General features: G+C 48.2%; 1 protein-coding gene across 1 annotated transcript in view; it reads right to left on the reverse strand.

Moving 5' to 3' along the window:
* Positions 1-17,531, reverse strand: part of LOC124020945 (fibrillin-1-like) — a 201,152-nt gene that overhangs the window by 68,106 nt on the left and 115,515 nt on the right. Inside the window, 8 exon segments of the mRNA XM_046336257.1 lie at positions 1,644-1,712; positions 1,809-1,841; positions 1,844-1,975; positions 2,068-2,190; positions 5,554-5,676; positions 13,569-13,694; positions 13,813-13,935; positions 15,087-15,209. Of these exon segments, the coding sequence (XP_046192213.1) occupies positions 1,644-1,712; positions 1,809-1,841; positions 1,844-1,975; positions 2,068-2,190; positions 5,554-5,676; positions 13,569-13,694; positions 13,813-13,935; positions 15,087-15,209 (852 nt within the window).

Here is a 17,531-nt window from a genome sequence, read left to right on the forward strand (position 1 = left end):
GTTAGAGGTCAGAGGTTAGGTTGAACTAACCTTCCAGTATAACAGTGATGGGGTTAGAGGTCAGAGGTTAGGTTGAACTAACCTTCCAGTATAACAGTGATGGGGTTAGAGGTCAGAGGTTAGGTTGAACTAACCTTCCAGTATAACAGTGATGGGGTTAGAGGTCAGAGGTTAAGTTGAACTAACCTTCCAGTATAACAGTGATGGGGTTAGAGGTCAGAGATTAGGTTGAACTAACCTTCCAGTATAAGAGTGATGGGGTTAGAGGTCAGAGGTTAGGTTGAACTAACCTTCAGGTATAACAGTGATGGGGTTAGAGGTCAGAGGTTAGGTTGAACTAACCTTCAGGTATACCAGTGATGGGGTTAGAGGTCAGAGGTTAGGTTGAACTAACCTTCCAGTATAACAGTGATGGGGTTAGAGGTCAGAGGTTAGGTTGAACTAACCTTCCAGTATAACAGTGATGGGGTTAGAGGTCAGAGGTTAGGTTGAACTAACCTTCCAGTATAACAGTGATGGGGTTAGAGGTCAGAGGTTAGGTTGAACTAACCTTCCAGTATAACAGTGATGGGGTTAGAGGTCAGAGAGTGATTTATTAGGTTGAACTAACCTTCCAGTATAACAGTGATGGGGTTAGAGGTCAGAGGTTAGGTTGAACTAACCTTCCAGTATAACAGTGATGGGGTTAGAGGTCAGAGGTTAGGTTGAACTAACCTTCCGGTATAACAGTGATGGGGTTAGAGGTCAGAGGTTAGGTTGAACTAACCTTCCGGTATAACAGAGATGGGGTTAGAGGTCAGAGGTTACGTTGAACTAACCTTCAGGTATAACAGTGATGGGGTTAGAGGTCAGAGGTTAGGTTGAACTAACCTTCCAGTATAACAGTGATGGGGTTAGAGGTCAGAGGTTAGGTTGAACTAACCTTCCAGTATAACAGTGATGTGGTTAGAGGTCAGAGGTTAGGTTGAACTAACCTTCCAGTATAAGAGTGATGGGGTTAGAGGTCAGAGGTTAGGTTGAACTAACCTTCCAGTATAACAGTGATGGGGTTAGAGGTCAAGTTGAACTAACCTTCCAGTATAACAGTGATGGGGTTAGAGGTCAGAGATTAGGTTGAACTAACCTTCCAGTATAACAGTGATGGGGTTAGAGGTCAGAGGTTAGGTTGAACTAACCTTCCAGTATAACAGTGATGGGGTTAGAGGTCAGAGGTTAGGTTGAACTAACCTTCCGGTATAACAGTGATGGGGTTAGAGGTCAGAGGTTAGGTTGAACTAACCTTCCGGTATAACAGAGATGGGGTTAGAGGTCAGAGGTTACGTTTAACTAACCTTCAGGTATAACAGTGATGGGGTTAGAGGTCAGAGGTTAGGTTGAACTAACCTTCCGGTATAACAGTGATGGGGTTAGAGGTCAGAGGTTAGGTTGAACTAACCTTCCGGTATAACAGTGATGGGGTTAGAGGTCAGAGGTTAGGTTGAACTAACCTTCCGGTATAACAGTGATGGGGTTAGAGGTCAGAGGTTAGGTTGAACTAACCTTCCGGTATAACAGTGATGGGGTTAGAGGTCAGAGGTTAGGTTGAACTAACCTTCAGGTATAACAGTGATGGGGTGAGAGATCAGAGGTTAGGTTGAACTAACCTTCCAGTATAACAGTGATGGGGTTAGGTCTGAATCCCTCTCCTCCTGGACACAACGTCTTGTACTCCGCTGGAAGACAAATTATTTATTCACTACATCACAACATTCAGGGATCTTTCCATGTAAGTATTGTTTTAGATGGGGTGATAGGTCAGACTGACTCACAGGAGTTGAGAGGGGGGCAGGATTCGCAGGGTGTCCCCAGGCCTGCCCTAGAGAACAGCAGCAGGAGGCTTTGGACACCGCCACACCTATCTCATTGGAACAGACCAAACTCTCAGACGCATCCCCCCGCATCCGCACGTCCAGATAGCAGTCACCAGAACGAGTGTCTGGGAAGGGACACACACATACTCAGTCATCTCCCATCAGAAGGACCCATACTGAAAGTGTGTGTGTGAGTGAGTCCAGAGCGATGTCTCACCTACACATCCCACGCGGGTGGGGTTGAGTTCGAAGTCTTGAGGACAGTTACAGATGTAGCTACCTGGGGTGTTGACACACAGTCCACTGATACAGGTGGTCGGGTCAGCACACTCATTAATGTCTGATAGGAGAGGGGGAGGAGAGAGAGAGAGTGAGTGAGAGAGAGGGGGGAGAGAGAGTGAGAGAGAGAGAGGTGGGAAGGAGAGACAGAGAGAGAGAGGGGGATGGAGAGAGAGCAAGAGAGAGAGAGGGGGGTGGAGAGAGAGAGAGAGAGAGAGAGAGAGAGAGAGAGAGAGAGAGAGAGAGAGAGAGAGATAGAGATAGAGAGAGACAGGGGGTGGATGGAGAGAGAGAGAGAGAGAGAGAGGGTGGTGGATAGTGAGAGAGAGAGAGAGAGAGAGAGAGAGAGAGAGAGATAGAGAGAGAGAGACAGGGGTGGATGGGAGAGAGAGAGAGAGAGAGAGAGAGAGAGAAAGAGGGGTGGTGGTTGGAGAGGAGAGGTGGTGGATGGAGAAAGAGAGAGAGGGGGTGGATGGAGAGAGAGGGGGTGGATCGAGAGAGAGTGTGAGAGAGAGAGAGAGAAGGGTGGTGGATGGAGAGAGAGAGAGAGAGAGAGAGAGAGAGAGAGAGAGAGAGAGAGAGAGAGAGAGAGAGAGAGAGAGAGAGAGAGAGAGAGAGAGTGGTGGTGGATGGAGAGAGAGAGAGGTGGTGAATGGAGGAGAGAGAGAGAGAGAGAGAGAGAGAGAGAGAGAGAGAGAGAGAGAGAGAGAGGGGTGGTAGATGGATGGAGAAAGAGTGAGAGAGAGACAGGGGGTGGTGGATGGATGGAGAGAGAGATAGAGAGAGAGAGAGATGTGGTGGATGGAGAGAGAGAGAGAGGGGGTAAGGAGAAAGAGTGAGAGAGAGAGAGGGAGAAGGAGAGAGAGAGGGGGATGGGAGAGAGAGAGAGAGAGGGGGGTGGATGGAGAGAGAGAGAGAGAGAGAGAGGGGGGGTGGATGGAGAGAGAGAGAGGTGGGGGTGGGTGAGGAGAGAGGGGGTGATTGGAGAGAAGAGAGAGAGAGAGAGAGAGAGAGAGAGAGAGAGAGAGAAAGACAGAGAGAGAGAGAGAGAGAGAGAGAGAGAGAGGGAGAGAGGGGTGGTGGATGGAGATAGAGAGAGAAAGAGAGAGGTGGTGGATGGAGAGAGAGAGAGGGGGAAGGAGAGAGAGAGTGTGAGAGAGAGAAGGGTGGTGGATGGAGAGAGAGAGGGGGGTTGGATGGAGAGAGAGAGAGAGAGAAAGAGGGGGTGGTGGATGGAGAGAGAGAGGGGGTGGATGGAGAGAGAGAGAGAGAGGTGGTGGATGGAGAAAAGAGAGAGGGGGTGGATGGAGAGAGAGAGAGGGGGGTGGATGGAGAGAGAGTGTGAGAGAGAGAGAGAGAGAGAGAGAGAGAGAGAGAGAGAGAGAGAGAGAGAGAGAGAGAGAGAGAGAGAGAGAGAGAGAGAGAGAGAGACAGAGAGAGAGAGAGAGGGGGATGGAGAGAGCAAGAGAGAGAGGGGGTGGAGGGAGAGAGAGAGAGAGAGAGAGAGAGAGAGAGAGAGGGTGGTGGATGGAGAGAAGAGAGAGAGAGAGAGAGAGAGAGAGAGAGAGAGAGAGAGAGACAGGGGGTGGATGGAGAGAGAGAGAGAGAGAGGAGAGAGAGAGAGAGAGAGAGAGAGAGAGAGAGAGAGAGAGAGAGAGGGGTGGATGGAGAGAGAGAGAGAGAGGTGGTGGATGAGAGAGAGAGAGGGGGTGGATGGAGGAGAGAGAGAGAGTGGAGAGAGAGAGAGAGAGAGAGGTGAGAGGAGAGAGAGAGAGAGAGAGAGAGAGAGGAGAGAGAGAGAGAGAGAGAGAGAGAGAGAGAGAGAGAGATGGTGGAGAGAGAGAGAGAGAGAGGTGGTGAATGGAGAGAGAGAGAGGAGAGAGAGAGAGAGAGAGAGAGATGGTGAGTGGATGGAGAGAGAGAGAGAGAGAGAGAGAGGTGGAGAGAGGAGAGAGAGAGAGAGAGAGAGAGAGAGAGAGAGAGAGAGAGAGAGAGAGAGAGAGAGAGAGAGAGAGAGAGAGAGAGAGAGAGAGATGTGGTGGATGGAGAGAGAGAGAGAGGGGGTAAGGAGAAAGAGTGAGAGAGAGAGGGAGAAGGAGAGAGAGAGAGAGGGGGATGAGAGAGAGAGAGAGAGAGGGGGTGGATGGAGAGAGAGAGAGAGTGAGAGAGAGAGGGGGGATGGATGGAGAGAGAGAGGTGGGGGTGGGTGAGGAGAGAGGGGGTGATTGGAGAGAAAAGAGAGAGAGAGAGAGAGAGAGAGAGAGGGAGAGAGGGGTGGTGGATGGAGATAGAGAGAAAGAGAGAGGTGGTGGATGGAGAGAGAGAGAGGGGGAAGGGAGAGAGAGTGTGAGAGAGAGAGAAGGGTGGTGGATGGAGAGAGAGAGAGAGGGGGGTTGGATGGAGAGAGAGAGAGAGAAAGAGGGGGTGGTGGATGGAGAGAGAGAGGGGGTGGATGGAGAGAGAGAGAGAGAGGTGGTGGATGGAGAAAGAGAGAGAGGGGTGGATGGAGAGAGAGAGGGGGTGGATGGAGAGAGAGTGTGAGAGAGAGAGAGACAGAGAGAGAGAGAGAGAGAGAGAGAGAGAGAGAGAGAGAGAGAGAGAGAGAGAGAGAGAGAGAGAGTGGTAGAGAGAGAGAGAAAGAGAGAGAGAGAGAGAGGGGTGGTAGATGGATGGAGAAAGAGTGAGAGAGAGACAGGGGGTGGTGGATGGATGGAGATGAGAGAGAGAGAGAGAGGGGGGTGGTTGATGGAGAGAGAGAGAGAGGGAGAAGGGGGGTTGGAGAGGGAGAGAGAGAGAGGGAGAGAGAGAGGGGGGGTGGATGGAGAGAGAGAGAGAGAGACAGAGAGACAGACAGACAGACAGACAGACAGACAGACAGACAGACAGACAGACAGACAGACAGTGTGTGTGTGTGTGTGTGTGTGTGTGTGTGTGTGTGTGTGTGTGTGTGTGTGTGTGTGTGTGTGTGTGTGTGTGTGTGTGTGTGTGTGTGTGTGTGTGTGTGTGTGTGTGTGGTATTAGGGAGTGGGTGTCAGTCCTCATCATTAATATGACTCCTTATACTGAGGGAGGAGAGGAATCATCCCTTTCTCCATCCCTTCATCCTAGTGGAGAGGGGGATGAGGGTTTGCGTGGGGGAGACTGGTCGTCTCTTCACAGTGTCCAGAGAACAGTGTCATGACAACACAGAAACTCAGGGACAGTCTTACTGACAGGCCATTTAGCCTTGTGTTAACCTGTTGTTCTTTGTTTTAGTGTCTATGGAGAAACACATTGATACCAATGTAATGTGTTATTCTACTGGGCTTAATAGACCCATACAGGTTCTCTGAGGAGAGCTACACTGGGGTGACGGGGTGTGTTATCACACAGAGAAGAGTGTGTTATGTGTGTATGCTTATGTTAACAGGTGTGTGTGGTTTACCAGTGCAGTTGCCTCCGCTCCTGTCCAGCTCATAGCCGATGCTGCACTGACACCTGAACAGCCCCGGAATGTTCTGACACCTCCCATTCACACAGATATCAGCAAAGGTACACTCGTCTATGTCTGTGGGAGGCAGGGAGAGGGAGAGGGAGACAGAGAGCGGTTAGAGAGGGAGTCCAGCTGGGAAGGATGAATGGTCCTGGGACGGAGTGTACCTTGACACACACACACACACACACACACACACACACACACACACACACACACACACACACACACACACACACACACACACACACACACACACACACACACACACACACACACACACACACACACACACACACACACACACACACACACACACACACACACTCTAAGAGACAAACACACACTAAGGGACACACACACACACTAAGAGACACAAACACACACTAAGAGACACACACACTAAGGGATACACACACACATGTACACATACACTCTAAGAGACAAACACACACTAAGGGATACATACGCACACTAAGGGATACATACGCATTAAGAGACACCCACACACACTAAGGGACACACACGCACACTAAGGGACACAAATGCACACTAAGGGACACACACACACTAAGGGACACACACGCACACTAAGGGACACGCACACTAAGGGACACACACACACTAAGGGACACACACACTAAGGGACACACACACACACTAAGGGACACACACATTAAGGGACACACACATTAAGGGACACACACATTAAGGGACACACACACACACACGCACACTAAGGGACACGCACACTAAGGGACACACACACACTAAGGGACACACACACACACTAAGGGACACACACATTAAGGGACACACACATTAAGGGACACACACACTAAGGGACACACACATTAAGGGACACACACATTAAGGGACACACACACTAAGGGACACACACATTAAGGGACACACACACACGCACACTAAGGGACACACACACACTAAGGGACACACACACACACTAAGGGACACACACATTAAGGGACACACACATTAAGGGACACACACACTAAGGGACACGCACATTAAGGGACACACATTAAGGGACACACATTAAGGGACACACACACATTAAGGGACACACATTAAGGGACACACACATTAAGGGACACACACACATTAAGGGACACACACACTAAGGGACACACACATTAAGGGACACACACTAAGGGACACACACACTAAGGGACACACACACACTAAGGGGCATACACACTAAGGGACACACACACACACTAAGGGACACACACATTAAGGGACACACACATTAAGGGACACACACACTAAGGGACACACACATTAAGGGACACACACACACGCACACTAAGGGACACGCACACTAAGGGACACACACACACTAAGGGACACACACACACACTAAGGGACACACACATTAAGGGACACACACATTAAGGGACACACACACTAAGGGACACACACATTAAGGGACACACACATTAAGGGACACACACATTAAGGGACACACACACTAAGGGACACACACATTAAGGGACACACACACACACACGCACACTAAGGGACACACACACACTAAGGGACACACACACACACTAAGGGACACACACATTAAGGGACACACACATTAAGGGACACACACACTAAGGGACACGCACATTAAGGGACACACACATTAAGGGACACACACATTAAGGGACACACACACATTAAGGGACACACACATTAAGGGACACACACACATTAAGGGACACACACATTAAGGGACACACACACACTAAGGGACACACACACTAAGGGACACACACATTAAGGGACACACACACTAAGGGACACACACACTAAGGGACACATACACACTAAGGGGCATACACACACTAAGGGACACACACACACACACACACACTAAGGGACACACACACACTAAGGGCACACACACTAAGGGACACACACACACACACTAAGGGACACACACATTAAGGGACACACACACTAAGGGACACACACATTAAGGGACACACACACACGCACACTAAGGGACACGCACACTAAGGCACACACACACTAAGGGACACACACACACACTAAGGGACACACACATTAAGGGACACACACATTAAGGGACACACACTAAGGGACACACACATTAAGGGACACACACATTAAGGGACACACACATTAAGGGACACACACACATTAAGGGACACACACATTAAGGGACACACACATTAAGGGACACACACACATTAAGGGACACACACATTAAGGGACACACACACTAAGGGACACACACACTAAGGGACACACACATTAAGGGACACACACACTAAGGGACACACACACTAAGGGACACACACACACTAAGGGGCATACACACACTAAGGGACACACACACACACACACACTAAGGGACACACACACACTAAGGGGCATACACACACTAAGGGACACACACACACACTAAGGGACACACACATTAAGGGACACACACATTAAGGGACACACACACTAAGGGACACACACATTAAGGGACACACACATTAAGGGACACACACATTAAGGGACACACACACATTAAGGGACACACACATTAAGGGACACACACACACTAAGGGACACACACATTAAGGGACACACACATTAAGGGACACACACACTAAGGGACACACACATTAAGGGACACACACATTAAGGGACACACACATTAAGGGACACACACACATTAAGGGACACACACATTAAGGGACACACACATTAAGGGACACACACACATTAAGGGACACACACATTAAGGGACACACACACTAAGGGACACACACACTAAGGGACACACACATTAAGGGACACACACACTAAGGGACACACACACTAAGGGACACACACACACTAAGGGGCATACACACACTAAGGGACACACACACACACACACTAAGGGACACACACACACTAAGGGGCATACACACACTAAGGGACACACACACACACACACACACACACTAAGGGACACACACATTAAGGGACACACACACTAAGGGACACACACATTAAGGGACACACACACACGCACACTAAGGGACACGCACACTAAGGGAAACACACACACTAAGGGACACACACACACACTAAGGGACACACACATTAAGGGACACACACATTAAGGGACACACACACTAAGGGACACACACATTAAGGGACACACACATTAAGGGACACACACACATTAAGGGACACACACATTAAGGGACACACACATTAAGGGACACACACATTAAGGGACACACACATTAAGGGACACACACACTAAGGGACACACACACTAAGGGACACACACATTAAGGGACACACACACTAAGGGACACACACACTAAGGGACACACACACACTAAGGGGCATACACACACTAAGGGACACACACACACACACACACTAAGGGACACACACACACTAAGGGGCATACACACACTAAGGGACACACACACACACTAAGGGACACACACATTAAGGGACACACACATTAAGGGACACACACACTAAGGGACACACACATTAAGGGACACACACATTAAGGGACACACACATTAAGGGACACACACACATTAAGGGACACACACATTAAGGGACACACACACACTAAGGGACACACACATTAAGGGACACACACATTAAGGGACACACACACTAAGGGACACACACATTAAGGGACACACACATTAAGGGACACACACATTAAGGGACACACACACATTAAGGGACACACACATTAAGGGACACACACATTAAGGGACACACACACATTAAGGGACACACACATTAAGGGACACACACACTAAGGGACACACACACTAAGGGACACACACATTAAGGGACACACACACTAAGGGACACACACACTAAGGGACACACACACACTAAGGGGCATACACACACTAAGGGACACACACACACACACACTAAGGGACACACACACACTAAGGGGCATACACACACTAAGGGACACACACACACACACACACACTAAGGGACACACACATTAAGGGACACACACACTAAGGGACACACACATTAAGGGACACACACACACGCACACTAAGGGACACGCACACTAAGGGAAACACACACACTAAGGGACACACACACACACTAAGGGACACACACATTAAGGGACACACACATTAAGGGACACACACACTAAGGGACACACACATTAAGGGACACACACATTAAGGGACACACACACATTAAGGGACACACACATTAAGGGACACACACATTAAGGGACACACACACATTAAGGGACACACACATTAAGGGACACACACACTAAGGGACACACACACTAAGGGACACACACATTAAGGGACACACACACTAAGGGACACACACACTAAGGGACACACACACACTAAGGGGCATACACACACTAAGGGACACACACACACACACACACACACACTAAGGGACACACACACACTAAGGGGCATACACACACTAAGGGACACACACACACACTAAGGGACACACACATTAAGGGACACACACATTAAGGGACACACACACTAAGGGACACACACATTAAGGGACACACACATTAAGGGACACACACATTAAGGGACACACACACATTAAGGGACACACACATTAAGGGACACACACATTAAGGGACACACACATTAAGGGACACACACATTAAGGGACACACACACTAAGGGACACACACACTAAGGGACACACACATTAAGGGACACACACACTAAGGGACACACACACTAAGGGACACACACACTAAGGGGCATACACACACTAAGGGACACACACACACACACACTAAGGGACACACACACACTAAGGGGCATACACACACTAAGGGACACACACACACTAAGGGACACACACATTAAGGGACACACACATTAAGGGACACACACACTAAGGGACACACACATTAAGGGACACACACATTAAGGGACACACACATTAAGGGACACACACACATTAAGGGACACACACATTAAGGGACACACACATTAAGGGACACACACACATTAAGGGACACACACATTAAGGGACACACACACTAAGGGACACACACACTAAGGGACACACACATTAAGGGACACACACACTAAGGGACACACACACTAAGGACACACACACACAGGGGCACACACACTAACACACACACTAAGGGACACACACACACTAAGGGGCATACACACACTAAGGGACACACACACACACACACTAAGGGACACACACACACACACTAAGGGACACACACACACACACACACACTAAGGGACACACACACACTAAGGGGCATACACACACTAAGGGACACACACACACACACACACTAAGGGACACACACATAAGGGACACACACACTAAGGGACACACACACTAAGGGACACACACACACACTAAGGGACACACACACTAAGGGACACACACATAAGGGACACACACACTAAGGGACACACACATTAAGGGACACACACACACTAAGGGACACACACATTAAGGGACACACACATTAAGGGACACACACATTAAGGGACACACACACACATTAAGGACACACACATTAAGGGACACACACACATTAAGGGACACACACATTAAGGGACACACACATTAAGGGACACACACACTAAGGGACACACACATTAAGGGACACACACATTAAGGGACACACACATTAAGGGACACACACATTAAGGGACACACACATTAAGGGACACACACATTAAGGGACACACACACATTAAGGGACACACACATTAAGGGACACACACACTAAGGGACACACACACTAAGGGACACACACATTAAGGGACACACACACTAAGGGACACACACACTAAGGGACACACACACACTAAGGGGCATACACACACTAAGGGACACACACACACACACACTAAGGGACACACACACACTAAGGGGCATACACACACACACACACACACACACACACTAAGGGACACACACATTAAGGGACACACACACTAAGGGACACACACATTAAGGGACACACACACACGCACACTAAGGGACACGCACACTAAGGGAAACACACACACTAAGGGACACACACACACACTAAGGGACACACACATTAAGGGACACACACATTAAGGGACACACACACTAAGGGACACACACATTAAGGGACACACACATTAAGGGACACACACACATTAAGGGACACACACATTAAGGGACACACACATTAAGGGACACACACACATTAAGGGACACACACATTAAGGGACACACACACTAAGGGACACACACACTAAGGGACACACACATTAAGGGACACACACACTAAGGGACACACACACTAAGGGACACACACACACTAAGGGGCATACACACACTAAGGGACACACACACACACACACACACTAAGGGACACACACACACTAAGGGGCATACACACACTAAGGGACACACACACACACTAAGGGACACACACATTAAGGGACACACACATTAAGGGACACACACACTAAGGGACACACACATTAAGGGACACACACATTAAGGGACACACACATTAAGGGACACACACACATTAAGGGACACACACATTAAGGGACACACACATTAAGGGACACACACACATTAAGGGACACACACATTAAGGGACACACACACACTAAGGGACACACACACTAAGGGACACACACATTAAGGGACACACACACTAAGGGACACACACACTAAGGGACACACACACTAAGGGGCATACACACACTAAGGGACACACACACACACACACTAAGGGACACACACACACTAAGGGGCATACACACACTAAGGGACACACACACACACTAAGGGACACACACATTAAGGGACACACACATTAAGGGACACACACACTAAGGGACACACACATTAAGGGACACACACATTAAGGGACACACACATTAAGGGACACACACACATTAAGGGACACACACATTAAGGGACACACACATTAAGGGACACACACACATTAAGGGACACACACATTAAGGGACACACACACTAAGGGACACACACACTAAGGGACACACACATTAAGGGACACACACACTAAGGGACACACACACTAAGGGACACACACACTAAGGGGCATACACACACTAAGGGACACACACACACACACACACACTAAGGGACACACACACACTAAGGGGCATACACACACTAAGGGACACACACACACACACACACACTAAGGGACACACACACACTAAGGGGCATACACACACTAAGGGACACACACACACACACACACACTAAGGGACACACACACACTAAGGGGCATACACACACTAAGGGACACACACACACACACACACACACACACTAAGGGACACACACACTAAGGGACACACACACTAAGGGACACACACACACTAAGGGACACACACACTAAGGGACACACACACACACACACACTAAGGGACACACACACACTAAGGGGCATACACACACTAAGGGACACACACACACACACACACACTAAGGGACACACACACACTAAGGGACACACACACTAAGGGACACACACACACACACTAAGGGACACACACACACTAAGGGGCATACACACACTAAGGGACACACACACACACACACACTAAGGGACACACACACACACACTAAGGGACACACACACACTCATGCTGACAGAATACCAGTGTGCTGCAGTTCATTTGTTTAATTATTGGTTCATGAAGTGTAAAGTTAAACATAAGGAGGCCAGTTTGAGCATTTATCTCATTCCAGCCCTGTGTTTTATTGGCAATAGAAACCTCTCCTTTCTCTTTAATAAAGCACAACTGTAAACTATATATAAACTATAAACATACCGACTATTCCAAAACAGCCTTCTTTAACAGCATGTAACTGTTAGACAGATAATATTGTGATTTAAATGTACACATGGCAGAAATAGACACAGTGTTGTTAGGTGTCAGTAGCTGTCTTACCCTCGCAGGCCTTTCCGTCCGGGGTTGGGATGAAACCCATGTCACATTCACAACGGTAGCCTCCAGGAACATTCAGGCAGTTACCGCTCTCACACAGGTTCACGTTATCTGCACACTCATCGCTGTCTGTACCAGAACACATAAACACATCATTACAAACCACTTCACTGAGAATAATAAGCAGGTACTGAGATCTACAGTCAAGTGAAATATTTGAACATGAGTCCGTGTGTGACCCTGTGACCTGAGCAGTAGAATCCGTCCCCAGAGAATCCGTCCTTGCAGTGGCAGCGGTATGATCCCATGGTGTTCAGACAGTCTGCGTTGTTGCTGCACATGTGGGTCCCGTTGGAACACTCATCCAGGTCTGAAACACACACAGATGGTTGATTATTGATGCTTGATAAACCATTCATAACGGGTATAGATAGTATTAGATGTAGCTGGGTTGATAGAACATCTAAAACTGGTACAGATAACTGAATATTGTTGTTTATAACAACAATGGTTTATAACTGGTATTCTGGTAGACGTGTCTAAAATGTTTCAGATACAGTAGTTATACCAAAGTTGGTGGTTATTGGTTACTACAAGTCATAAGTGGTCATAGCTGGTCACAGCTGGTTATAGCTGGGCATAGCTGGTTATAGCTGGTCACAGCTCGTTATAGCTGGTCATAGCTGGTCACAGCTGGTTATAGCTGGTTATAGCTGGTCACAGCTGGTCACAGCTGGTTATAGCTGGTCATAGCTGGTTATAGCTGGTCACAGCTGGTTATAGCTGGTCATAGCTGGTCACAGCTGGTTATAGCTGGTCACAGCTGGTTATAGCTGGTCATAGCTGGTCATAGCGGTTTATAGTTTGTTCCTACCTGTTCCTCCCTGTTCATGGCTGTTCACAGCTGGTTATAGCTGGTCATAGCGGTTTATAGTTTGTTCCTACCTGTTCCTCCCTGTTCATGGCTGTTCACAGCTGGTTATAGCTGGTCATAGCGGTTTATAGTTTGTTCCTACCTGTTCCTCCCTGTTCATGGCTGTTCACAGCTGGTTATAGCTGGTCATAGCGGTTTATAGTTTGTTCCTACCTGTTCCTCCCTGTTCATGGCTGTTCACAGCTGGTTATAGCTGGTCATAGCGGTTTATAGTTTGTTCCTACCTGTTCCTCCCTGTTCATGGCTGTTCACAGCTGGTTATAGCTGGTCATAGCGGTTTATAGTTTGTTCCTACCTGTTCCTCCCTGTTCATGGCTGTTCACAGCTGGTTATAGCTGGTCATAGCGGTTTATAGTTTGTTCCTACCTGTTCCTCCCTGTTCATGGCTGTTCACAGCTGGTTATAGCTGGTCATAGCGGTTTATCAGCTGGTTATGTTCTACGGTTTATAGTTTGTTCCTCCTCCCTGTTCATGGCTGTTCACAGCTGGTTATAGCTGGTCATAGCGGTTTATAGTTTGTTCCTACCTGTTCCTCCCTGTTCATGGCTGTTCACAGCTGGTTATAGCTGGTCATAGGTTTTTCCTACCTGTGCATTTGATCCCGTCTCCAATCCATCCCGGAGCACAGCTACACTTGAAGCTGCCAGCCGTGTTGGTACATGAGGCATGTCTGTCACAATTATGGGCCCCAATCTCACACTCATTAATATCTACAGAGAGAGAGAGATGAGAGTTAGTATGGAACTCACTTGTGAAAGGTTTACAAGTTGTTTGTGTTTGGTTGACTGATGTGTCTTGTGTTATTGTGTGGTTATTGTTAGGTTGATGTAAGGTTATTGTTAGGTTGATGTTTGGTTGACTGGTCGGTGTGTCCTGGTTTATCTACTCAGAGGCATACACTGAAGCCAGCCCACATCGGCCTCTGATGAAATCAATGAGGAAATGAGAGAAATATACTGCTGCTACAGAACCAGAAAATAACCCTATCACTCAACTGCTCTCTATCTCACTCTCTTTCCCTCTCATTCTCTCTCTCTTTTTCCTTCTGATTCAGTCTCTCTGGTCTGGTTTAGTCCCTCTGGTCTGGTTCAGTCTTTGGTCTAGTTCAGTCTCTCTCTGGTCTGGTTCAGTCTTTGGTCTAGTTCAGTCTCTCTCTGGTCTGGTCTGGTTCAGTCTCTCTCTATCTGGTCTGGTCTGGTTCGGTATCTCTCTCTGGTCTGGTCTGGTTTGGTCTCTCTCTCTGGTCTGGTCTGGTTCAGTCTCTCTCTCTGGTCTGGTCTGGTTCAGTCTCTCTCTCTGGTCTGGTTCAGTCTCTCTCTCTGGTCTGGTTCGGTCTCTCTCTCTGGTCTGGTCTGGTTTGGTCTCTCTCTCTGGTCTGGTCTGGTTCAGTCTCTCTCTCTGGTCTGGTTCAGTCTCTCTCTCTGGTCTGGTCTGGTTCAGTCTCTCTCTCTGGTCTGGTCTGGTTCAGTCTCTCTCTCTGGTCTGGTCTGGTTCAGTCTCTCTCTCTGGTCTGGTCTGGTTCAGTCTCTCTCTCTGGTCTGGTTCAGTCTCTCTCTCTGGTCTGGTTCGGTCTCTCTCTCTGGTCTGGTCTGGTTTGGTCTCTCTCTCTGGTCTGGTCTGGTTCAGTCTCTCTCTGGTCTGGTTCAGTCTCTCTCTCTGGTCTGGTCTGGTTCAGTCTCTCTCTGGTCTGGTCTGGTTCAGTCTCTCTCTCTGGTCTGGTCTGGTTCAGTCTCTCTCTCTGGTCTGGTCTGGTTCAGTCTCTCTCTCTGGTCTGGTCTGGTTCAGTCTCTCTCTCTGGTCTGGTCTGGTTCAGTCTCTCTCTCTGGTCTGGTTCAGGCCTCTCTCTCTTGTCTGGTCTGGTTCAGTCTCTCTCTCTGGTCTGGTCTGGTTCAGTCTCTCTCTCTGGTCTGGTTCAGTCTCTCTCTCTGGTCTGGTTCAGTCTCTCTCTCTGGTCTGGTCTGGTTCAGTCTCTCTCTGGTCTGGTCTGGTTCAGTCTCTCTCTCTGGTCTGGTCTGGTTCAGTCTCTCTCTGGTCTGGTCTGGTTCAGTCTCTCTCTCTGGTCTGGTTCAGTCACTCTCACTGGTCTCGTTTGGTTCAGTCTCTCTCTCTTGTCTGGTCTGGTCCAGTCCTTATGGTCTGCATGTCCAGGCCTCTCTACCATTCAGACTTTCACTGGAGCATTTAACCTCCATCACAGACATTCAGACCTACTGCCCATCAACAAACACAACTTCCACTGGAGCTGTGTCAGTTAGATAGTGTGTGTGTGTGTGTGTGTGTGTGTGTGTGCGTGCGTGCGTGTGCGTGCGTGTGCGCGTGTGTGCGTGTGTGCATTTGTCCTATTTCATACATGTACAAGTGTGTATTCATTTGCATGTGTGAGTTGGAAATGTGTTATTTGCATATCCCAACTATCCCATAGACACCCTCGGAGAAGGGGTCACAGCCAGGGTCTGCCATGATCAACGGAGACCATGGATCAATTAGGGTTAAGGGCCTTGCTCAGGGGCACAGTGACAGGTTTTCCACCTTGTCGGCCTTTGTGTGCGTGTTTTTGTACCAGAAGTCATTTTAAACGTTAATGGATGGCATGTTTCTTGTCCAGATGTCAGTTTGGAAAGTAAAAGGATTCGTATATACCCCATGGTTATAGCGTGCCTGGGCTTAACTCTACTAATAAACATAAACTCCTTTCATTACAAACCCATTACAATTACATTACCAAGCATTACAAATACATCTCCTTCTCTCAAGATGGATTATTGCTCAGATTATTAGCCATAATTATCCAATACCTCTCCATGTTAAAACAGAGCAGGGCATCCAGAAATGAGAAGGATTAATGAGAGCAGTTAAACTCTCTTTACCTGGTAAAAACAAAGCTTTTACCTCCATTTGTCCTACATGGTTTATCTGCTGGTCAACCACATGGACTAGTAGTAGTGTGAGCAGTGTATCAGACACCACGCAGTCACACGTAGAACTCCAAACTCCAGGGGCTGTGATTCACTTTCACAACCACACAGATTCAT

The sequence above is a fragment of the Oncorhynchus gorbuscha genome, unplaced genomic scaffold, assembly GCF_021184085.1.
Source record: "Oncorhynchus gorbuscha isolate QuinsamMale2020 ecotype Even-year unplaced genomic scaffold, OgorEven_v1.0 Un_scaffold_1002, whole genome shotgun sequence".
Lineage (NCBI taxonomy): Eukaryota > Metazoa > Chordata > Actinopteri > Salmoniformes > Salmonidae > Oncorhynchus > Oncorhynchus gorbuscha.